At 34.0% G+C, this 26,362-nt stretch overlaps 1 protein-coding gene across 1 annotated transcript in view; it reads left to right on the forward strand.

Moving 5' to 3' along the window:
- Nucleotides 1-26,362, forward strand: part of ABCB11 (ATP binding cassette subfamily B member 11) — a 114,425-nt gene that overhangs the window by 13,866 nt on the left and 74,197 nt on the right. Inside the window, exons 3-10 of the mRNA XM_012544786.3 lie at nucleotides 2,110-2,131; nucleotides 3,596-3,647; nucleotides 6,032-6,270; nucleotides 14,271-14,358; nucleotides 18,546-18,679; nucleotides 19,899-20,070; nucleotides 21,550-21,674; nucleotides 25,345-25,519. Of these exons, the coding sequence (XP_012400240.1) occupies nucleotides 2,110-2,131; nucleotides 3,596-3,647; nucleotides 6,032-6,270; nucleotides 14,271-14,358; nucleotides 18,546-18,679; nucleotides 19,899-20,070; nucleotides 21,550-21,674; nucleotides 25,345-25,519 (1,007 nt within the window). The remainder of the gene's footprint in view (nucleotides 1-2,109; nucleotides 2,132-3,595; nucleotides 3,648-6,031; nucleotides 6,271-14,270; nucleotides 14,359-18,545; nucleotides 18,680-19,898; nucleotides 20,071-21,549; nucleotides 21,675-25,344; nucleotides 25,520-26,362) is intronic.

The raw sequence follows: 26,362 nt of genomic DNA on the forward strand, positions 1-26,362 counted from the left end.
TTCAAAGACAACCTCTGGCAGTCATTAGTTGTATGGCTTTAGGCAAGTCACTTAATTCTGTTTGCCTCAGTTCCTTGGGACAAAACAACATAAAATATATGGGAGAAATAAATGGCAAACCATTCTAATAGGTTCATTGCCAAGAAAATGCCAAATAGAGTTACAAAGAGTTAGAAATGACTAAACAACAACAGCATATATAAGTCCAAGAATTAGGTTGGGATAAATTCAGAAGAAGCCTGTTAAATTATCTTTTTGCAGAAAAAGTTTAATTGAGTCATTGTTCTGTCAATATTTTTAGGCAGCCTGGTGTAGTTGAAAGAGCACTGGAACTTATCAGGAAATCCAGATTCAAATGCTGCCTCTCATACATATTAGCTGTGTAACCAAGGTCAAGTCTTTCTAACACTTATTTGTTTCCTTTTTTATAAAACTAGATTAATCATGCTTATATAGCCTATCTTTTAAGGGTTCTAAAGTCAAGTGATATAATGTTTGTATCATACTTTGCAAATCTTTTATAAATGTTTGCTATATTAAAAAATGCAAATTTTCTGAAGACTCTAAATGTAATGCGTTGGGTTTTTTTTTTTCTTTTTGGTTCCAGACCAGTGATTTCATCAGTGTGGGAATTTTTATTATGGAAACTCCTTCAGCTAATGAAGGTCAAGAGTTTATCCACAACTGAACTTTAGAGAATGGCCTGGAATGCTGAAATATTGAATGACTTCTCCATGATTAAGTAGTTAGTATAGTCAGAGAGATAGGGATTGAATCGGTTTTCCTGATTCCAAAACTGGCCCTCTATGTTATCTCAAAAAATTTTCCAATCAGTATTCCTAAGGGTTGAATATGCAAATCAGGCCTGCAGTAAATTAAGATGAATCATTTAATAACTCTGAATTGACCACATGTAAAGAATGAAAGGGAAAAAAAAACCCACCAAAAACTGAAACCTTAAACCCTGTAACAAAAAAAAAAATGCTTAAGGAAATAAGTTCCAAAGAGTGGAAGCAAAGTTTTGAGGTTGATTCAGAGGGCAGGGTTGATTCCTATCACATAAGAACAGATTGGAGAGAAATAATCAATGAAAGTTGGTGCTGACATAACTGAGAGTGGGGCTATAGATTCCAAACCTTCATTAAAGGAGAGAGCCCAACTTAGTTATCTTCTCTTTTCTCATCTAGCTGAACTATCTTGGGACCTCTCTGACTGACCTCTTCATTATGCTCCTGAGTTGGGGACCTTCCCTGGGCCTTCTCCCGTCACCATTCCTGCACTTTTCCCAGCTTACTTGTGTGCTCTGTCTTCCCCCATTAAACTGGAAATTCCATGAAGATAGGGTTGTCTTTTTTTCATATTTGTATCCCAATGCACTTAGCACAGTGCCTGACCCATAGTAGGGAATTAATAAATATTAATTGACTATTAACTATATTAAAACTTGAGCCAGAAGAAAAAGATAACATGAAATCATTGAATCTTAGGTGTCTCACTACCTATCATATCCTATTCCTTTATCTTCAACTTGGAAGACCACCACAGTATCAACTCTTTTCCCTTGAATATAAAGTTTTTGACCTCTAACCTCATTCTCCAGTGGCAAATAGGGATGTAAGTTTAAATACTGACTAGACCCCTTGAAGATATATAAATACATTTCTGAAGGAAAATTAAAAATGAATGTATTAATGAATGCTAATTTTAATTAATCCAACTTTTTATTTCAGGTATAACTGAGCTTATAATTCTATATTTTTTTTCCTACCATTCATCTCAATAGCACCCTTCTCTCTGGGTAACTGCCAAATCTGCCAAGATCTTTGTGATTGGATGAAAATTTTGTTCTTTAATAGAAATTAGCTCATTTTTATTTAAAAATAAAATGTTTCAGAAGAATTTCTTCTGAAGAAAAACTAAAGAAAAACAGTATGTACCCTCTACCCTCGTACACACAATAGACAGATAAAAATGACATAAAACCCTAGTCATTTTGACCATCTTCCTTGAAACATTATCTTATAACACTAAAAAATAAAACTGTTAGTGATTTTGCATGTAATTTGCCACTAAATACTAACATTTTTTGCTTGATTTTTGCCCTGACAGATAACAATAATAAGAAAGCAAGGTAAGTTAATATTGTCAATAATAATGCTACATTTCTAATATATATATTGAAATGGTTGGTTCAAGCATGAAATGTTTAAAAATGGATTAGAATAGAAAAAAATAGCACTATTTCTAGTATAGATTCTACTTTCTGGTGTTCTTAAGCTACATTTTTTGTTCCCTATCTCTATCTAAGCCAGGCATTTATGTTTGCTTCCAGAGTCCATGCAGATATTAGTTTTACATGTAATTTAATTCATCAAGCACCTACTGTGTGTAAGATACAATGTCAGGTGTTAGAGATACAAAGGCAAAAATCATTTGTTTGGGGGAGTAATAGTGATGGTAATAGTATATAAAATGTATAACAGTCTAAATAAAAAAAATTATGTATAGAAAGTCATGTCTTGAGGAAGAGAATACTAATAACTGAGGAAAGGCCTCATATAAAGGGTTATCTCTGAGCTGTACTTTGAAAGAAATTAAGGGATAAAAAGGTAGGGGTGAGGCAGGAGGGCATTATAAACATAAAATGCAAAGGCGAGGAGGTGGAAATTGAGTTGTTATGTGTAGTGAATAGCTAATAGAACAGTTAGACTCGGGCTGAAAATGTGTGATGTTGGACTGAGTAGTTATATATGTTATTTGAGAGGTCATAGGGAGTCATTTAAGATTTTTGACTACAGGGGTATCATGCCAGATCTATGTTTCAGGAATATCAACTGTGATAGCTATCCTGTAGCATCAGAGAGATTTGATTTAGAGAAATCAGTGAGTTTTTGAGGGTCTGAACTGACAAAGAGGCAAAGTGAGTGGAGATAAGTTGTTGTGGAAGATCAAAAGAATTTTGCGACTGAATGGATGTAGGGGAAGAGAAATAGGAACTAAACATAATTCCAAGATTGCAAACTTTTCTTGATCCTCATCTCCTCCCAGCCCCCATAATGCCCTGTGTATTTCTTTCCCTAATACTAAACATGGATTCTTCCTACATCTGGTCTTATTTGAGTAAATTAATTATGTGACAAGTAATTCTATCTATGATGCTTAGGATATTAGGAAAAAAACTTAAAAGTAAACTCAAATTGCACTTCAAGTGACATATATTAGGTGCCTAAACATAATCTTCCAAGAAAGATGAGAAGTAGGAATCCTATCAATATAAAAGGAAGGGAGCATCAGCATTTTTTTTTTTTTCATATCAGTAGCACTTAACACTTTTTGGGAAACCAAAGATAGGTTGGTATGCTTGATTGTCAGAAGCAGATAACCTGAGAAGAAGAAGAATAGGCAGGAGAAAAGTCACTCATGTAAAAAGAAATTGAATATTTCCACCCAAAGCTTGTATTTGGGATGCCTGGTTTATTAGGTTCCTGGAAGTACCTTATGCAAGAGGGCTTCAGACACATATAATCATGTATATATGAGAATTCTTCTTTGTTATAGAAAAGATGATCTTAATTATATATTTCTTTTTTTTCAGGTCACAAGATAAGAAGAAAAATGAACACTTTCAAGTCAGCTTCTTTCAATTGGTAATAAAAATGTATATAGTATGCAATTATAACTGGGTGGGGCCCACACAGTGGCTGATTTACAACACTATGTAACTAGATTGTGGAAGACCTTTAAGGAAGTTTTACACTTGTAAAAGTCAGATCAGAACTTTTTACATTTATGATCATATCTAAATAGTGAGTCCATACATATTGCTATTAAAATAACTTATCTTAAGCAATATATTACTCAGGACTTAATGATTGGGAAAAAATAACTCACTATGGTCCCATTTTTCATTCTATCAAGAAAAGCATGTCCTAATATCAATGTATATTCCTTGTTATAAAGACTACTGAAATGTCTCCTTGATAGTCTAAATCCCCAAGTCTCTCCATTTCAAGTTTTTCCATTTTTTCCCCCCTAACCATCAATATCAAAAGTTAGCTGCTTTGAAGACAGGCTTAAAACTTGCCCATTCTTGTCAGCACAACAAATCCAAATATTGATTTCCCCACCTCTTTAATTAAAATAAAACAAAACAAAAAGCACCAATTGATTTAAGTTTCTGAAATGAAGAAGGGCTCAATTTAAGGTCCTTGGATTATTGGAGTTTGGTCCAAAGGTATCCTGAAAGGATGGAAAAAATTCTAGACCAGGAAATCTAGATTAAAATCATGACTGTGATTTGTGAGAGTATGGGCAAGTAACTTGATCCCTATTTTTCTATTAAGTCAGAATCAGAATGAGATTTCAGATCTCCTCCATCTCTTTACTTAGGGCTAAGTTGTCATAAATGAAATAATAGATTTCTCCTGTAAAGATTAGATAGACAGGGCTGGCATAAGAAAGGACAGAAGAAAGCATAAAGTAATAATTGATAACTCTGACATTTTGGGCAAATTTGCTAAATGATAAAGTTCAGGGACCATTTTTCTTTTTCATATATTGGAAAATATACAATTTGTCTTGTACAAACATGTACAAATATACTTTTTTATACATTGAGAAAATGTTTTTCTAGGGAAGGAATGTGCCTCATGTGATTGTAAATCTTTTGCAAATCTGTGTGCTTATCTAACTGTATCAAAAGATATAGATTTTTTTTTTCCAGGTCAAAGTACAAATCAGTATCTATATAGGTGAGGGCATTAGGAATGGGAAGGGATTTCAGAGTTAGTGAAATATTCAAATGCACAAATAGAACCATTGTAATCTTAGAAAATTAGATCGGGAAGGGAACTCCTAACCTACTCATGAATTGGTCATGACTGACATACCTGTGATGCTCTACAATTTACAAAGAACTTTCCTCACACCCCTATGAGCTAGGGGTCAACTGGTGAGAAACTTAAAAGATTCAGCAGCTTGCCCAAGCACCTAATCTATTAAGAGATGGAGGCAGGACTAACTCATGCATTCTGAGGGGCTTTCCTCATCAGGTCTTGCCAATCCTCCAATGTCTAACATAATGCATACTACATAGTGACAACAGCAATACATATTTATGAACTAATTGCCCATTGTGTGCTAGGTGGGACAGTGAGTTTAAAAAAGACAGTCCTTACCTACCAAGAGGTTTCTATTCTAAGAAAGCTGAGGGGATTAAGAAGTCTTGTGGAGGCATTTGAGTTGACTTAAAGACAGAAATTGAACAGGCCCTTTTAATAATTATGAAAGAGGCAATAGGATAGTATCAGAATTTTCTACCTTTTTCTATGTCATAAAAACTGACCTTTGGGCATTCTGGTGAAGCTTCCAGACCTCTTCTCGGAAGAGTATTTTTAAATGCATACAATAAAATAAACAAGATTACAAAGGCCTTACATTACATTGAAATACAGTCATCAAAATGTTATTTTTTTTTTAATTCAAGTTCCTGGACTCAATGTTAAGAATCTCATGGAATGAGAACTGACCTTGAAGTTAGAGATTTAAGTTCCACTTTTACCTCAAACACTTCTTAGTTAGGTGATCTTGGGCTTGTCACTTCTCTTAGAGGATTGTTATGAGCAAAGATTTTTTGTAAGCCTTGAAATGTTGAGAACATTTGATGATGATTATTTGTTGAATGAATGAGTGTAACTTAAATAAAGAAAAACTTAAATAAGTTTCTGAAATTGGTAAGCAGATTCAATTGAATAAAATTGGATAATTTGTTTGAAGTGATTTCCTTAGAAAATTTGATTTTGAATATGACTGTTATAAAAATCATATATTAATCTCACTTCCTAGAATATACATTTGTATATTTTGCATAGATGCACATTAACACATATGCATTTAAATATATGCAAGTATGTATGTCATGTTACATATATGTATATATGCTACTTTCAATATATTATAGCATATATATATTTTGCATATATATGTTTATATATACACACATTCTTAACTTTGGGGATTTTTTCTTTTCAAGTTTCGATTTTCTTCATCAAGGGACAACTGGCTGATGTTTGGGGGAAGTTTCTGTGCATTTATACATGGAATGGCCCAGCCAGGAATGTTACTTATTTTTGGCTTGATGGCAGACATTTTTATTGAATATGACATTGAATTACAAGAGCTTAGCATCCCCGGCAAGATATGTGTGAACAACACCATAGTGTGGGCCAACAGCTCCCTCAACCACAATGAGACTAATGGGACCCGTTGTGGGTGAGTTGTCTCAATTTATTCTTTTTCCCTTTTGTTCAATTTTTACATTTAATTTCAGAACTTAGGAAGGGGATTTTTGGGGCAGCTCTGGAGACTATGTATCTGACACATGGTAAGCAGAAATGTCAATTATTCAAATTGCTACAAGATATTTTGGCTAAGGGGACCACTATCTCCACCTGATCTTCCCATTTCAAGGGAAATGAGATTGGAAATTACTCATTTTACCTGACAGCTCTCAAGATTTAACAACTTGGTTGACTCTCAGCTCATGCAAAATACTATAAATAGCTTTGTTCTATCTCTAGGGTGATTTGTCATCCATAAATTTGATTTAATTGGATACTCTGCTTCTAGTATATATGTCTCATGTTTCCCAACAAAATCCTTACCATATCATGTGGATTCTGAGGCAGGTGATCCATTTGGTTGAGGGCTTTTCTTTTAATGTGAGGGAGTCACAAGGATTTTAAACAGCTAGGTGGCACAGTGGATAGAGGGTCAGACCTAGAATCAGAAAGATTTGTCTTCTTGGGTTCAAATCCAGCCTTAGATACTTATCAGCTATATGACTCTGGGCAAGTCACTTAATCCTGTTTGCCTCATTTACAAAATGAGCTGGAGAAGAAAATGGCACACAAATCCTGTATCTTTGCAAGATACTTCCAAATGGGGTCACAAAGTCAGACATAACTGAAAACAACTGAACAACATAAAGGTATTAAATGACTTAGAATTTGAATAGCTGGCTCTACCCTATAGGAGTAGTATAATCATGTAGGAGAAAGCAATGGCTTTGAAAAGAGTCTAGTGGTGTATAGAAGTCTGTTCTTATTGCAGAAAGCATGTACTCTAAAAGTTGGGAAGATCTCAAAAGCCATCTACTCTAACCTACACCTAACCAGAAATCCCTTCTCTATAACTTTCCCCAACACTTGGCCATCCATCCTCTGAATACCTGCAGATATGGTGAACTAAATACTTCTGTTAGGATAGCTCAGTTAGGAAGTTTTATTACATTGAGCTAAAACCTGTCTCTCTATACAACTTCCATCCACAGCTTCTCATTCTATCCTATAGTAACGTATTGTGATACTCTTTCTTTCTCCTCTTGTGAAGTGGCCAACATAGGCTTAATTGTAACCATGGAATCTATAATAGATATATTGCTGACTCAATGCAAGGAAGTGGACTTTGCAATGTAGACCTAAAATTCCTACTATTTCATAGTTAAGATAGCCTTGTTTGCATTCATAATCAGTCTACTTAAAGAGGAAAAAAGGGTGTAGCATATTTTGATTATGAGAAACCCTTCCCAGAAGAAGTGTACTTTTCACCTATTTCTAATCATTAGTTAATAATAAAGTATCAGAAACTCAACAATCCATTTAAGCTTCCCTATATTACAGTCTGTTGTCAGAATACATAACATTGCATTATAGGAAAAGGCCTTTTTGTTGCTTCTGATAATAAGTTTCCTTGGACAGTAGTGTTGGAAATAGAGCTATGACTTGTTAGGTTCAGTCCTGAGACAGTTTTTTTTTTTTGTCAATATCTCAATAGTTTTCAGAAATATCCTCACTCCTGGAAGCCAATTCTCAGCTACTTGGTTCTTTGGAGTGTACAATAGCATCCTATGCTGTCATTATTCTTAGGTTCAAGTTCTAGATTACATTCTGGGTAAAAACTTCTAACCTTCAGAGATCTATTAGCTCTAGGGGTCTTCATGATGTTAAACAGAAACATCTTTTCTAGTGTCATTTAGACATGTGGCATTATGGAATTCCTGTCATCCTCAGGTCATTAGCTAGCCATAATAAGATCAGTTCTCCCAATTCTTGCCATATATGAACTATGAAATTCTTAATATACTCTGAATTTCTGATATTAGATATTTGTTTACTCCTAAACTAGAAAGCAAAGTTTAGTTATAGGCTGTAGTACATAAAGAATAAAGAAAAAAGAAAAGGCTTTTCTTCTACATAGAGTATTAATATGCTGGTGAAATTAACCTTTTTCTCTCTTTGTTAACATAGAAATTCTCTGCTCAGACAGCTATAGCCTTGTAAAGAGAATAATAAAGTATAGTGAATGTTCATATTAAGAAAATCAATATCAGCTTCTGTCAATAGTAAATAAATATTTCAGTAGGACATAAATGGATATATGAGGTTATGGGTGGCACTGTTATGTAATTATAGGAACAAATTCCTCTCTATTTCTCTAAATTTCCAAGATTTCTACCCTATTAAAGGGAGTTTCCAGCCTAAAACTTACTGATTGAATTCTTCTCCTCCTCCTCCTCCTCCTCCCCATTCCCCTTCTTCTTTTCCTTCTTCCCTTTCCCTTCCTCTTCCTCCTCCTCCTCCTCCTCCTCCTCCCCCTCCTCCTCCTCCTCCTCCTCCTCCTCCTCCTCCTCCTCCTCCTCCTTCTTCTTCTTCTTCTTCTTTTCCTTTTTTTTTTTTTTGCAAAGAAACAGGAGTCACACATATTTCTACATTTTCTCATTTTGATTTGTTTATATACTGAAAGGTAATTCAATTGAAAGAGAAAGCATGAAATAAAATCAGAAAATAACAGTTTTATATAAATAGTACATAGATTTTTAGATTTCATGTAGTTTGTGTTATGAATCTTTAAGGAAGCTTTTATGAAAAAAAATTTTAAGTGATTCTTTAAAAAATAAATGCTTCTATCTTGGTAGACAGGCATTGGCCCATATAGTAGAGTTCTGTGCATTGAGGAAGATCTTAGAGATCTTCTTCTTTAGAGAATTCCCCAAATGAAGAGTAATAGAGTTTCTGCCATCAAGGAATGTTCATTTTGTGTCATAAGCATTAATATGATCCACTTCCCAAAGTTATACAGGTCAGATAGATTCTCAGTTAGCTAGGGACACAAACAATTACAAAAGGAGAAGATTTTTCCTTAAACATGTCTGTGTTCTTCTTTATGCTGATATAATACCTGCCTTGCCTACAATGAAACATGTTTCTCTGAGTGATCTATAAAGAAATCATGCAGTCTTAGGAACACAGGAAAAATAACCATGTCTAAAGAAAGCCTAGGACTGAACTATAGAACCAACTTACACAGGTTTAAGTAATTTTAAGTAGCTTCAAGATGAAAGCTATTTCAGAACTGTGAACTTTACAGAAGAGCACTTTGCCAAAGGCAGCCCAATCCTGAGTGTCTGATGCAAGAAATGAGTTCTCTAAGAGTGGTGGATATAATTGAGATAATAACCAGCATCAAGAAGCCCCCTTGATGGTTATTTTGTGCAATATTCCAGCCTTGGAGAGCCTATGTTTTAACTGAGGAAATGTATCAGATAACAAAAATGTTGAAATTTATGTAAATGGTCTTTGTCTATTGAATATCAAACACAGAATCTTAAATACATTCTACAGAGATATTCAATAGCTATAAATAAATCTAACTGATAGTGGGGTCATATAGTTTATACAGTTGTTTGGGAAGCTGCTTTTATTTATTTTCATTTTATTTGATTTTGTGTGTTTTTGCTCTTAATGTTATTATTTTCCCCAGGTAAGTGTAAAACAATTTTTTACATTTGTTTTTAAAACTTTGAGTTCCAAATTCTCTCCCTTTTCCTCACCTCCTTCCCCCAACTAAGAAGGCACAAATGAAGTTATGCAAAACATTTCTATAAAAGGCAAACTGTGAAAGAAGACCTAGATCTCTTTGCAAAAACATACACAAAAAACCTCAAGAAATTCTTTTCCAGTATGCTGGGGCAGCTAGGTGATGCAGTGGATAGAGCACTGAAGTCAGGAGGATCTGAGTTCAAATCTGGTCTCAGACACTTAACCCTTCCTAACTGTGTGACTCTGGGCAAGTCATGTAACCTCAGTTGCCTCAGGAAAAAAAAAGGATGCCTCAGTCTGTATTCAGATAGTCAGATTTTTCTCTGGAAAAGTTGCTAATTAACTTTGCTTGAACTCGTCGGGGAATTTCCAAGTTTTTCTGAGAGCATCCTGCTCATCATTTCTTATAGAACAATAATTTTCCATTATAATCACTTGTGGGGAAGTGCTTTAAATAAATGTAAGTGGTTTTATCTGATAGATGAATAGAGACGGGATCATCTTTCTAAAAGTCCTTGCTATGAAATTAATCTAACCAAGACAAACTTCTAGGCTTGTCTATATTACATTCTATATGGTTTCAGGGACACAAAAGCTTGGTCAAAAAGTTGATAGGTTCATATACTTTAGAAAACATTTGCTAGAGTTTTATAACTGTAACAGGATTGCATCCGTGTGGATTACTAGTTCATCAAATGTATTTTAAATAATATAAAATTCATCTTTGTTTTCTCTTTAAGGACAATGATTAGCTATTCCTATTTGGGGGGCATAGAAACATACTTAGGTAGTAAGAATTGATACCATAATGCACACTTTTGTCTTGGGAACAATTCAAATTATTGGCTCTATAACCAAAGACATTTGAATGTTAAGAAATTATAATTGAAATGTCTTTCCTACTATGTCAGTAGTCAATGTTTATCTTCTGGGAAAATTTTTTCTTGTAAGATGATAATCTTATTTCTGTTCATGGATCAGATAAGTACATTTTTTATAACTAGCTCCCCCAGACAATTGTATAAATTGTATATTTCTTTGGTAAGAGTATTTATTGAGCATCTCTGTAGAAGTAATCTCTATAGGAGATTAAAGCGAGTATTAAAGCAAAATTTTCTATTAAAAATGTTTTGTAGGTAATGAAATAATCTATTTTGATGGAGAAATTATATGAAATGATGAAATTACATGTCCTTGAAGAACTGGGGTACAATATTTGGTGCCTCTTTTTCTTATCCTGGAACATTTTATTTCACATAACCTGGAAAAATATGGGTAGCACACAGGCCACTCTTTACTCTCATTTCCCTCTTATCTCATAGACAGAATATAACTTTGAGGACTTAGAACAGACTGATGAATATACCAACTTTAGCGGTTTTGGAGTTTGGCAATAAAAGGTAGTAATATCCTTTTTAATTTAGTATTCTCTTTTGTCCTCACAAATTGCAGTTACTGTTGATAATCTATTCTCATAGCCAACTAAAGGGGCTAAACAGATATAGCCTATAGATTAATGTCTACTTCTGCCTCCTGTATGTGAACCCAACAGTCATCACCTCCACCCCCATCATCTGCAGCAGAGGCAAACTTTGCAGTGTCTAGTACAGACTTCCAAAGTAGCATTGATGCCTAAGCCAAACACTGGTGTGGAACTGTTCCTTCAAGGATAATTTCTGGCTGAGCTCTATGCAATTTGCATTTTAACTTTTACTGGTCAATTATACACACAGCTAAGATTGTCAGAGATAGGATTTGAAACCATGCTCAGCTATCTATCAGGCATTCTGAACACAAGAAGCAAAATCATGGTCTTTGCCCTCAATGAACTTTTAATGTAGATGGGGAGACAACACAAAGTTAATTAACAATCAATTAGTGAAAAGTTAATTGGCAACAAAATCTTTCAATAATAATTCAAAGGCACAATAAAAGAGATACAACAGGGTCATATGGGCAAACCTTGGGTTACACGACTCTAGTTAACACCACTTTGCAATAGCACCATTACCATTCACAAATACTATTGTTGACATCATGAAACTCCATTAAAGTATAGCTAGACTGATTAGATCATAAGATCATAGATTTAAAACTGGCAAGGAATTTAGCAGTAATCTCTTCCAATCTCATGCCACAGATAAGGACATGTGTGGCCAGAACAGTGAAATGTTAGGCGGTAAATAGCAGAGTTGGCATTTGAACCCGATCTTCTGAGTCCAGATATTGCACTCTTTCCATTGTACCATGTGATGCAAATCAACTAGATGAGAATGATCCAAGCTAGCACTGGCGCCCTGGCAGTATAAATCCCCCTGACCCTCTGCCTGGCTCATTTTACCTTATTACTTTGTGCATATAAACAATGTTTCAACAGAACCCAACTTTCCATGACTTTTTTGGGGGAGGTCTCATGTCTTATTTTATTTTGTTTACAGAGATAATGAATAATATTCATAGGGGAATGCCTTTATATCGTTAATTGTCAAATGATGACATGGACAATAGCTATTAGGATGCAAGGGAAGGCAAGATAAATCTATTTAGAATTTGGCCTTAAAAAAGGGAACTTTCAGAAGAAGGCAGAATATAAGATGTAGAAGTTTAGGGAAAATAATAAGAAAAAATAATTATAGTTTAATGAAAAGAGTTCTGAACAAGAAGTTGGAAGTACTGATTTCTAGTCTCTGCTCTTCCACTAATTTCTTGTGACTTTAAGAAAATCACTTCATCTCTTTGTGCCTCAGTTTCCTCACTTTTAAAGCATTATTAGAATAGATGATCACTAAGGTATCTTCTAGTAGTAAAGTTCAGTAACTCTAAAAGGGTATTTTTCTTGTCCTAGAGTTGCGAGTCTATTGTCATTCTGTCCAGTCCCTGAAAAATGGGGCTGTCATGAGGGTAGTGGGTTTGTTTTCTAATTCTTTGCCACCTGAAAGTAATTCCTAAATGTTTTATCTCCTCTTATTTCACAGTGCTGGTAATTACATTGGTAACATGCCTAACTGCCTTCCATGCTATTTACTATAAATGCCTTTGGCAGTAGCACTAAGTATAATCCTGGAACTACATGGTGTGTACCCAGCATAAAGACAAAGCTAATGAAACACATTTTTTCCCCATGGGAAAGTGACAGGAACATTTTTTACAATATCACCCTGAGATGGAAGAGCTATAAAATTGGTTTAGATTCCTGGAGGAGATGACATTAAACCTCCTGAATTACAGCTCACATTATTCTACCCAAGGGTCTCTGGAGACAGTCTATTTGGGATTTTAAAACTTTTTTTCTATATACAATTATTATTATGTGCTGAGCATGAGTGGAGAGGCCAGAATACTGGATTGGTGTCCAGGAATTCCTGGCCTCATCTTGACAAGAAGATAGCATATGACGATAGACTAGATATCATTCACACCATTTTCCCCCCTTTATGTGTCCAGCTTCTCAATTTGTAGCATGAAGGCATCTGTGTTTGCCAAGTGATTATTACTGAGTCTTTTTAAGTCATTCAGTGATTCGGTTGTAATGCCACAGAGATAAAGCTGATTTTTAAGTAATTCAAGAAGTTTTGCCCATGAATTCCTAAAATCCTTTGAAAACAAGTTCTGCTCTAACTTTATATTTATGACTAGACATTTCTTTCATTCCCCTACTCTGTGATCCAGGCAAATTATCCTTTTTTTTTCCCATCATACAAAAAAATCTCATCTTCCTTCCAAGGAACTGAGTATTGACTATTGTTACCATCTCTGGGAAATTTTGTTATTGTTCAGTTGTTTCAGTCATAGTCAACAACTCTTTGTGACCACATTTAACATTTTTGGGGGCAAAGATACTGTAGTGGCCTGCCATTTTTTTCTCCAGTTCATTTTACAGATGAAGAAATTGAGGCAAATGAACAGATTTGAACTCAAAAAAACGAGACTTTTTGACTCCAGGGCTGGCATCCTATCTGCCCTCTTTGAAATGGACTTGCTCCTTATCTTTGTCCCATAGAGTCCTTTCTTTGATGTTTGCTCAAACACTTTCAGTATGAAGCTTTTCCTGATTCCCCTCCACTCAGTGTGAGCACCCTACCTTCAAAACTTTCTTGTCTTTACTTTGTAGGTATTTTGGATTTATTCATTTTACATTCGGGCTGTATATAATTATAAATGTACTTTTTATTTCCTCCATTAGAACAAAAGTTGGTTGAGAGTAAGTATTGTTTCCTTCTTTGTATCTGTACCCCCAAATTTCCCCCCAAACCTGGCATACAGTAGGTATTTAACATAATTGTTGGTTGAGTGATAATAAATTTGATTAGCATATATGCTCATTAATAAAATTCAACTCAGAAAGCTTGATACTTAGCATTTCTGACCTTTTAAATATTTCCTTTTTTGAAGGTTGTTGGATATTGAAAATGAGATGATCGTATTTGCCAGTTACTATGCTGCAGCTGGTCTTTTGGTTTTCATCCTGGGATACCTCCAAGTCAGTATCATCTTCTACATATTTTATATAGTAAAAATTAAACTTGAAAAATATTAACCATTCATAGTAAAGAAGTTTCTTGAATTCAGTAGTCAATCTAAACACAAAAACAAGTTTTCTCAGAAAGAAATGGCGAGACATCCCTATCCTAAGAGCAACAAGAAAAAACCAACCAAAAAATTCCTGGAATTTTTAATTCATCTAAACTAACATTTCTTTCTCTTTCTTTCTTTCTCTCTTTCTCTCTCTCTCTCTCTCTCTCTCTCTCTCTCTCTCTCTCTCTCTCTCTCTCTCTCTCTCTCTCCTGTATCTCCTCAGTATCTCACAAAGGTATATTCCACTTCCCTCCTTCCTTCCCTTTTCCTGGTTATCCCCATGTTTAGAATATATTCCCTCCTCCCCTTTATTCTTTCAGCATTCAGTTCAAACAATATGGAGCTTCTCTTGATCTCCTCAACTGTTAGTAATCCCTTCCCCAACAACCTTATATTTAATTTTATTATATTTATATGCATTGATTTTGTGCACACACACACATGCGTGCACACACAAATTGATTCCTCCTTTCAAATATAAATTCATAGAGAGTAGAATTTGTTTCATTCTTTATACTAGTACAGTGCCCTGCACATAATAAATGCATCTTGAATGATTAATTCAGACAGGAACAAGCCAAAAATATGGAGTGAATTTGTGATGACTATGCTTATTTCCTCCACTGCTGCTCTGTCCTGCTCTTCTTCACTCTTCCCAGATGAACCTTCCATGCCAAATTGGTGACTAGGGGTATAACAGTATATGATGCAATTCTTCCCAGTTGCTAATTATTTTGTGAAAAAATGTCAAACAATTCATAAAACTTATACTACCAAAAGTTCTTTCTTTTTAACATTTGCAAACTTTTTTTTTTAAAGCTAATGACTCCTTTTGATTTTCCTTCCTTCTTATTGCTTTACCCTTCTACTCATTCTGTTCTTTCTTTGCTTCTCTTCCCAAGTTCTCTGTTGCTTCCTCTTGATGTACTGGTAGCTAATATTGGGAATGAAGTAGTTATCAGAGAGAATTCAGGCTTTTTACTGATCCACTAGGTTGGTAAACACTGATGTGAAGGAAAGAACTATGAATTAGGACCCAAAAGTCCTTGTTTCTAGTCATATCTGCAACTTACCAGCTTTAAGAACTTGGCCAAAAGTGACAGCTTTTGTGAAGCTTAATTACCTAATCTCTATGTAGGAGGATGTAGAAGGTGATGACTTTTATGGGATTATTATGGATGATTAAATGAGATAATATTTACTTTATAAATGGTCAAGTGCTGTAAGAATACAAGTTATTATTGGACACCTGTTTACTGAGCTGATCTGAATTGAGTGCCTTTGGTGTGGGAATCAAGAAAAGTGCCTTTCTTCCCCCTTTGATGGTTAAATTTGTTAATTTGTTCCTTTTCCAATCTGATCACATTGAGAAAAGATTGGGATGTTCTTTTAGACTATGTAGAAAATGTTCTTTATGTGACACATGAATTTGTTCAGTTATTTTTATTCTTAAAGTTTCTCAAGGACATTGCATCATAATACTAATTTTTAGACCTCATTTGAGAATAATCATTATGAGAATAATAACTAGTATGTGTATGGTGCTTTAAGGTTTCTAAAATGCTTTGCAAATATGACTTTTTTTGATCCTCACAACAACACTGTATGGTGAGATAGGTACTATTATTATCCCCATTTTACAGATGAATTTATTGAGGCTAGATTAAGTAACATGCTCAAGATCATACAAAATAGAAAGTACCTGAATTTGGATTTGAACTCAGGACTTCCTGATTCCAAGCTAGAACCCCATCCATTATGCCTCCTCTCATTGTGATTTGGAGAAGTAGGAATTCATTACTTTGTTTTCTCCCCCATAATGTAGGATCATAGAACTAGAACTAGAAGGAATCTAGAGCCCATTTGTTTTACCTCTCCTATTTTACATATGAAGAAATAGGTTTGGGGAGGTAAGGATTATACAGGTAGGAAGCATCAGAGGCAGCTTTCAGATTTAGGGCTTCATAGCCAATACCACCATGCCTCTCTGCAACATACCAGTGAAGTTTTCATAGTGGTAGATTAGTGTCATATTTCACTCAAAATCTGACTGCAGTTTAGTGGGAAAAGGGATGACTTGTTTGCTCAATGTTGGATAAGACAGTCTCTCCAAAGCCATGATACAATTTTTGCCATTCTCTTTGTACAGAAAAGATTATGTCAGAGTAACACATTAAAATGCAACTTTTTTTCCCTCTGTTTTCTAACAAAATCATTTTTCCATTCCTTGAAATTTGAAGGATTTAAAATCTCTTAAAACTGTGACCTTCAGGGGTCCTTAAAATGGACTCTCTTGGCAGTCTGATGAAGCCTATAATGCTTTTAAATGCACAAAATAAAATATATAGGAGCATCAAGGAAACCAATTTCATCGAAATAAAGACTAACTTTCCTCTCCAGGTTCTCAGCCCCACTGAAATACATCCACAGACCCTCTATATCCAGATACCTAGTGTCTAGTTGGCCTATTTTGCAAAACATTTTTTGGCAGCTCTTTTGTGGGGAAACATTAAATTCACTGCTGACTTTAGACTTCCAAAGATAAAGTTATTCTTGTCAGAATGAATCAACTTGTTTTTTCTCTTTATAGCTTTGTGGGAGGTAATAATATGCCCTGCTTTGCTGTGGAGAAAAGAAAAACTCTCCCACTCTTCTCTCATTCTTTGTTCATATGATTTTTGCCTAGTTCGACCCAAACTTCATTGAATGCTAGTCAGCAACCTATTTGGGAAAATGGATGGGGAGCTTCTGTGTACATACATAAAAGAGACATATACAAGTGATATAGGGTGCTAGGGAATTATGGCTAATCCCTTTAGGACAAGAAGGTTTAAATTTGAATGCTAGTTCTATTAATTACCTCAATGACATTGGGCACTTATTTTCTCTCAGTGTCAGTTTCCTTATCTGTTAAATGAAGGGATTATATAAGATATTAATGGCCCTTTGGGATTATACATCTTAAAACACCCCCTTCCCATACTCACCAAAAAGAAACAAACAAACAAAAAAACAATACCCTGGAGATAGCTCTGATGAAAACTAAGCAGCTAGGTTCAGAATCAGGCACTCATTCTAAAGCCTAGCCACTGTGGCAATGCCATCTAAGGTCTCATAGTTGAATGTGAGTATCACAAAGTAATAATTTATTATCAGTGAATGTTTGATTTATATACCTATTTTATATACCTATTTACCTTGGGTAACATAAAAATTTCTTAGGCAAAAAGAGTTCGCAAGTGGAAAAAGTTTAAGCCCTAGTCTAAAACACAATATCTGGCCAATTCTCCCTTTTCTATCTCTTCCAATGCTATTTTGAAAGTATTTTTTTTTATTTTGATAATAGCTTTTTATTTTCAAAATACATGCAAATATAGTTTTCAACATTTACCTTTGCAAAACCTAGGGCTCCAAATTTTTTCCCCTTCCTTCCTTTCCCCTCCTTCTCCTAGACATGAAGTAATCCTTTATAGGTTAAACATGTGCATTTTTTCTAAATATATTTCCACATTTATCATGCCATACAAGAAAAATCAGATCAAAAAGGGGGAAAAAATGAGAAAAAATTTAAAAAGCAAGTAAACAACAAAAAAGTTGGAAATGCTTTGTTATAATCTACATTCAATCTCCATAATACCCTTTCTGGATGCAGATGACTCTATTACAAGTCTATTGGAATTGTCCTGAATCACCTCATTGTTGAAAAGAACTAAGTCCATCACAGTTGATGATCACATAATCTTATTATTGCCTTGTACAATATTGTCTTGGTTGTACTCATTTCACTTAGCATCAATTTATGTAAATCTGTCTAAGCATTTCTGAAATCATACTGCTGATTATTTCTTATAGAACAGCAATATTCTATTACATTTATATATCATTACTTATTCAGCCATTCCTAAATGATGAGTATCCACTCAGTTTCCAGTTTCTTTGAAAAAGGGCTACAAAAAGGGCTGCTACAAACATTTTTTACACATGTAGATCCTTTCCCCTTGAAAGTGGTTTCTTATTAGGATGATAAAGTGAAATTTGTTGGAATAGAATTTTAATATAATTGTACTAAAATCCTATATTACTTTTTCCCAGATATGTCTTTGGGTAATTGCTGCAGCTCATCAGATACAGAAAATGAGACAAATTTACTTTAGGAAAGTAATGAGAATGGAAATAGGCTGGTTTGATTGCAATTCAGTGGGAGAACTGAATACCAGAATCTCAGAGTAAGTAGATAAGCAGCATAACAACGTATCAAAATATAAATGTCATTATATATCACAACCTAAGTATTTACTAAAGAAGACGATATTACTACACACACCTGTTATATGCATACATATACATACATTTGGAACATACAGATACATAAATATGGAAATATTTTTGGAACAGCATATATATATATAACACAATATATATTTAATATGTGAAGCCCACTAAAGCTTAAACTTGTACAAAGACCTTTGAAATATTCTATTTATATTCACATATGTTTCTAGAGTAAATGATACATTGAAATTATTTCTATTATGATTTTTCTATATGTTTAATCTTCAAAATGGTGCTTCCTAAAAATGATATTTTAATGCCTTATTCATTATCAACAGTAACAATTATATTATCACAAAGGGAAAACTTACTATAGCCTCTGGTGATAATCAAAATATTAGAAAGTTGATGCTATGAGAAAGGGATTTAGACTACTTAAGCCTCAGGAACAAGAAGAAAAAACTGAGGGAGAGTAGGATGCACCAGTGAGATAAAATGGGAATGTGTTAGTTCACCTACACAGAGGATCATTCTAGGAACTTAAAAGCAGTCTGGAAAAGAAGCAATTGCAAAGGAAAATCACAAATTCAGGTCTGCAGTTGTTGGCAGGCTCTATCAATTTCTGAATGAGATCATAATATGGCAGGTTTAGCAAATGCAACTGAACTTTTAAGTCTTACACTATTTACCTTTATAGATATAAATTTCATGAGAATTTCTGAGAACATGAAATGTTTGGTGGCCAGTTATATTACATATTCCCTATAACAGAATTTGTGTTACTTAAAAGGAAGAACTGGGCCATAAAGTTCAAATGTCTCTTTTGTAAATCCTTTAAGAAATGCAAATCAGTCTGTGATTGACAGATCAGAGAAAATCTTATGTGGAAATATTGGGATTGATTGAAGACTTCTTAACAAATCCTTCAACATATAGGTCTTACTATCTGTGGATGAGTAGGATCATAGGATCATACATGTAGAGCTGAAAAGAAGCTTAGAAGTCATCTCAGTTAAACCATTCTCCCCCATTTTATGGAAGAGGAAACTAAAACACTAGATTAATACATGGTGGAAGGGAAATCATTAACTGGAAATGAGTGAAGAGCATCTGAAAATAGCATTTTATGGACATATCCCAGTTTTTTGAAATCACAGCCTTTCTTGTTTGCAGCGATATTAATAAAATCAACGATGCCATTGCTGATCAGGTTGCCGTCTTTATCCAGCGCATGACCACTTGTGTTTGTGGATTCCTGTTAGGATTTTACCAAGGCTGGAAACTGACCTTGGTGATGATTTCGGTCAGTCCTCTCCTTGGCGTAGGAGCAACATTCATTGGCCTGGTAAGATTCATTCAAATTCAGAAACAAATTGACCAGTCATGTGGTTGAAAGTCTGAACAGGGTTTGCTTTTCCCAGAATACCATCAAGTATTATTCCCATCAGTTGTCAGTTGTGGTGTTTTAAATCATTGATAAGATGTAGGAAGCATTGACAGAGATAGGTAATTAGCAGGAAAAGGTATTTCCAAATATATTGGTTACCTGTCCAGTAAATAATCAATGTAATCTATTACCATTAGGAAATGCACTAATTCATCTTGGGGCTTCTATCTGTCTGGTGCAAAAGTATGGCACAATAATATTTAACAAACAGCAATTATGATGAAATTGATAACTCATTAAAGCATTATTAAGGTTCACACCTCTGAAACAGGCAACATAAGCACATCATCAAGCCCCATTTTACAGATGTTTGTGGAATACTGCTGTCTGGGTTATTATAGGTGTTCTGGCAGAAGGAAACATAGCTATTCAGGAGTAAGAATTTGAACTTATTGGCAATGAACATTCTTTATTATTTTTTTAAAATTCCTACTAAAATAAATCCATACTAGAAGAAATGACAAACTGGATGATAACTACTGAATTCAAGCACACAGAAAATGTATGATAAAATATATACTGTATTCTGCTCTAGATTAAGAATAAATTTCACAAAGAAACTGAAAAAATATTCACAGATCATTTCACAAATTCCATAACTAAATCCTCAATCAGAACTAGTTGGCAAGCTCTATCTAACACACAAATTTTCCAGTAGCATGAAGGAGGTAATAAACATTTATTAAGTGCTTCAGGTATTGTACTAAGTACTTCACAAATACTATTTCATTTGATGCTCAACAACCCTGTGAAGTAGGTGTCATTATTTTATTTTACATTACATTATTTTACAGAAGCCCCAAGATGAATTACCCAAGATGAACTCAGCCCTAACTAAGTCAGACAAAGGTTAGGTGACTTGCTCAGAGTTACACAGCTTGTAACTATCTGAGTGTAGACTTGAACTCATTTTCTTGACTTTGAGGTCTAGTACTATCTATATGTGCTGTACCATGAAGCTGCCTCATAATGATATAATTAAAAGGTGAGATGAGGGATACTTAGCTTTTTGTTTGTTTGTTTCTTGGATTCATATGATAATCTGATGTATATACCTTAATTAAATAATACTTTATTGCTAAAAAAAAAAAAAAAAAAAAAAAAAGACTAACCATTATCCATACCTTCAGTGAGTAATCATCTTTTTTCTGGAGATAAAGGTGGAAGCCTTGTCCTATTGTTCTATAATAATTGTAGGAGGCAGGATATGAAAGTAGTTCTCCCTGATTTCAAGTAGGGTGCTCTCTATCCTCTGTATCATTTAACTGCTTTATCATGCAGAAAAATGATTTATTTAGTAAGAGGAAGCACCACAATGACAAATTAGCTGATTTTATTACACTATCTCTGGTTTCTCTTTCTTGCTTCTGCTTTCAGAGTGTGGCCAAACTCACTGGCAGAGAATTGAAGGCATATGCCAAAGCTGGATCTGTGGCTGATGAAGTTCTTTCCTCAATTAGAACAGTGGCTGCTTTTGGTGGTGAAAAGAAAGAGGTAGAAAGGTTGGTTCCTTTGTATTTTTATTATGTTTTTATTTTTAGCAATCTCTGGTATCTTCCCTGTTATCTTAATTTAATCACCTTAACTTAGAAACTAGTACAGTGATGATAATTTTCTCAAAGGATTCAACAGAAGACGAGAAAACTTACAACAAAGAATGCCTTCCATAAATTGGCTCTTTTCTATGTTTTCAATGTTATTTTAAATTGTGCCTTTTCATCCATTCTTTGTGCCAGACCATTAAAATCACAAATAGCTGTTTTTCCCTGGAACTCAATATTCTTTTTTTTTTTTTAAATTTTTTTCTGGTTATACATGTACATTGATTTTTAAAATATATATTTCTTTATTAATCATGTTGGGAGAGAAAAATCAAAACAAAAGGGAAAAATCACGAGAGGAAAAAAACCAGAAAAAAGGGGGGAAAGGGGGAACATAGCATGTATTGGTTTATATTCAGTCTCCACAATTTTCTCTCTGAATGCAGATGGCATTTTCTATCCGAAATTTATTGGGATTGCCTTATCCCTGAGAAAAACCTAGTTTTTCGTAGTTGATCATTGCACCATTTTGCTGTTACTGTGTACAATATATTCCTGTTTCTGCTTGTTTGGCTCAGCATCAGGAACTCAGTATTCCATCTCATTCTATTTTGGGCTTCCACAAGACATTCTCTATGTTTGAAATTTGCTCCTTCCAAATTTCTGTCTTCTAGAATCTTTTTTCCCACTTAATGCTCTTTTCTGGTCCCTAAAGCCTCATTCCTAAAGCCTTTTTCTGAAGTCTCCCCCACCCCTCACATTAATTCCCACAATAATCATGCCTAAATATATCTGTCTCTTTCTACATTTTAGAAATGTTCTATGTGTCATATTCATTATTTTGGATTCCAAGTTTATCTTGTATTGATAAGAGTTCTAAAGTTTTTTGAAATTGTTTTTTTTCTATTATGGTGTTTTCACTCATAAATTGTTTTCCTAGTTCCACTGTCTTTATTCTGCATCAGTTCATATGGGTCTTCCCAGATTCCTCTAAAATTGTTCATTCCTTATTGCATAATAATATTACATTACATTTCAATATTGTTTTATTGTTCACCAATAAGTGGATATTGTCTTAGTTTGCAATTTTGGGGCTACAATAAAAACTATTATAAATATTTTTGTACATATAGATCTTTTCCCTCTTTTTACATCCTCTTTGGGGGTATAGGTCTAGTTGTGGTATAGCTGGGTCAAGGGGTATATATGTTCATTTTGGTAATTTTATAGACATAGGTCCAAATTGCTTATTCTAGACCAATTCACAGCTCCACCTTTCTTGTATGTTTTCCCATAACCCCTCTACCATTTGTCATTTTCCTCTTTTGTTAGTCTAGTAAATGTGAGAGAGAACTTCAAAGTTTCTTTAAATTGTATTTCTCTAATTGTTAATTATTTAGACTAGAGCATTTCCTCCCATATGTTTGCTAATGGGTTGCATTTTTTTTTCTTTGAAAACTGACTGTTCCCATCTTTTCAAAATCTTTCATATTATATTGGGGGAATGATTCTTGATCTTATGAATTTGGATCAGTTCCTTACATATCTTGGAAATAAGATATTTATCAAATAAGATATATAATATCAATAAGATGTTTGCATTTGTCAATGCAAAGATTTCCCCCCAGTTATCTATTTTACTTCTATTTTTTTTTTGCTATTGTAGGTTTGTAATAATCATATAATCAAAACGATTCATTTAAACTTGTGTGATCCCATCATTTTTTAGTTAAAAATTCTTCTACTAATTATAAATCCAAAAAAATAATTTGTTCCTTCCCTCTCAATTTGTTTCTGATGTGAACTTCTATATCTTAGTCATATACCCATTTGAAGCTTTTTTTTTTTAATGTATGTTGGAGGGTACTGATCTAACCCTAATTTTTGACTAGACTGTTGACTAGTTTTCCTATACGTTTTTATCAGTGAGTCCTTCTCCCAGTAACTTGAGTCTTTGTATTTATCAAACATATTTTTTGTTTTCCTCTGGAAATTGTTTATGTGTTCAACTGATTGACTTTTTTTAATCCTAACCAATACCTAGTTGTGGCACCTTGCATTTAAGAGTAAGCACTTAATACATATTTGTTAACCTAAATGAATTAAAAATTTATAGAATCTTGGGGTTGAAAAGGGCTAATATCTTTCAAATTTATTTTTGATAAAAAAAATCTCCAGGTAACAATTCTGACTCTCCTCCTGGACTTTCTTTTCCTCTACATTTTCCCTTACCCCTTCCCCTTTCATTTTTCCTGTTTTCAGTTTCCTTGCAAGCTCTGTAAGTGCAGGCATAATCTTTCTCTCTGCAGGTATTGGTATTACTAGCACTTAGCACTGTGTCTAACACATAGTAAATGCTTAATAAATGCTTATTGACTTGAGGAACCTATTACTTCCCAGGCTAGCATTTTCTATTTTGGAGAGCTCTAATTATTAGGAAGCTTTTCCTTATCAATCTGCCTCTTCACAACTTCTACCAACTGGTCCTGATGCTACTTTTTAAGCAACACAAAGTATTTTCTATAAGGCAGATTTTCAAATACTTGAATATAGCTATCATTTTCCTCTATTTTCTCTTCTCTAACTTAAACATACCAATTTCTTCCAACCATTTCTCCTATAATGATATCTTCAGGCCCGTCACAATCTTCTGAACATTTTATCAACAAACTTAATCAAAGTTCTTCCTAAACTATGGCATCCAGAATATAACTCATATCATTTAGTTTATTCCACTATTGCGAATGTACCAACTTAACAAGAAAATAGGTTGTATAAGAACTACAGAAGTTCCATGCCTTTTCTCATAGGTAATATACTATAGTGGAAACACTACAAAAATTTTAGGCAACAGACATGATTCAAAACCTCTTCGACCAACGGCAAATCACTTAACTACCCAGGGGTTCAATTTCTTCATCTATAAAGATTATATTGGCTAATCTTTAAGATTTTTTTCCAATCTAAAACTATAGTCTTAACATTTTAAGATGGTGAACTGCACACCATCAGGAGTTTGTCATAATCAATAATTGTAGAACTGTTAAATATTAGATTTTCAAGCTCCTCCCAAGGTCATATAGTTTAGGCCTTACCTGAAGTACCTATCTCTTCCTCTGAATTTACCTTATCCTTAATAGCTGTCAATTGTTTCATTGTTAATAGCAATTGGAAGCCATATTATTTTTTATGCCATATTACCTTGCAAATAAATCAAGTACCTAAAATAAGATCTCTTTGGGCGTTTTAAAAAAGTACATAAAGATACACTGAAAAATATTATCAGTTATAGACTATGCTTTGAATTTTAAATAAACTAGATTTGAATGAGAAGGAAGGTGGTATGTTATCCAAAGTAGAAGACTCTAGGAACTTAATTTCTATAGGTTTATGTTTTTTTTTTAATTCTCAGGTTATTAAAAACAATAACATGTGGAAAAGTAGCAACAGAGTGTCTCAAGTAGTTGATTAAAATTATAGATCAGAATCCAGAAACACTATGATGTTGTGATTATAGTGAGCTGGAGGGGATATGTCCTATGACATTGGGATAGGAAATAATTTCCCAACCATATATTCCCAATAATTGTGAAGCATGTGCCTTTTTTTTGTTGTTGTTCTCTCCTCACAGATATGAGAAAAATCTTGTGTTTGCCCAGCGCTGGGGGATTCGAAAAGGGATAATAATGGGATTATTTACTGGATACATGTGGTGCATCATTTTCATGAGTTATTCATTAGCCTTCTGGTATGGCTCAAAACTTGTCCTGGATGAAGGTGAATATTCACCAGGAACTCTTCTACAGGTACTTCTACAGGTCACTTTAGTCCAGTGACATTTCATTTCATTTTGGACTGATTTCTCAGGAAAGTCTGCTGTTTACTCCCTTACTTTCTGAGCAAGGAAAGCATCACTTATTTGATAGTGTTTAATTTTGTCCATCTGCATAACCAAGATATGCCTCTGCATTTTATGGGAAATGATCTTGAATTGACTGGATCAAAAGTTTAATGATTTGCAATTAGCCAGAATTTTTATAGCTATAAAACAATGGTTGTTTGAGTGCAGCCTAGAAGATAATATGCCATGAAAATGAAAAACCTGCCATGTCTTCAGCTGAAAATTAGCTGGCTCATATAGTTGAGCTGTATTATAGCATATACTAATAGGTATAATTGTGCAACATAATAGCTTATTAAGTATCAAGCCAATAATATCCTCAACTGAGCAGGTAATGTAAATATATATTATTGGCCATGTTGATCTCATATAGGAAGCTTCATAGCTACTGCATTTCAGAATACATTTGAAGTTCACCTTTCTAAAATAAGAGAATCAGCAAACTTGTCCAAAAAAGTAGGGAGAGATAGTACAGTTGGTTACTGATCATTGTAAATAATGAATCTCCCGATGTTATTGTACTATTCAAATTTGCACTGCATATTTCCATTGTTCTGGGACCAATGAGCCTATTTTCCATAATTATATTCAAATAGTGTGAATTTTAATAAATACAATCTAGTCAGGAGATTCACTATTTGAACTAATTTGTACCTAAGTATAGTTCTTTGTTAAGGAATTCATAGAGTCCAATCAAATAAAATGCCACTCTTCCCTCCAAATACTCAACATGTATAGACTCTTAGCA

The sequence above is a fragment of the Sarcophilus harrisii genome, chromosome 3 (assembly GCF_902635505.1).
Source record: "Sarcophilus harrisii chromosome 3, mSarHar1.11, whole genome shotgun sequence".
Lineage (NCBI taxonomy): Eukaryota > Metazoa > Chordata > Mammalia > Dasyuromorphia > Dasyuridae > Sarcophilus > Sarcophilus harrisii.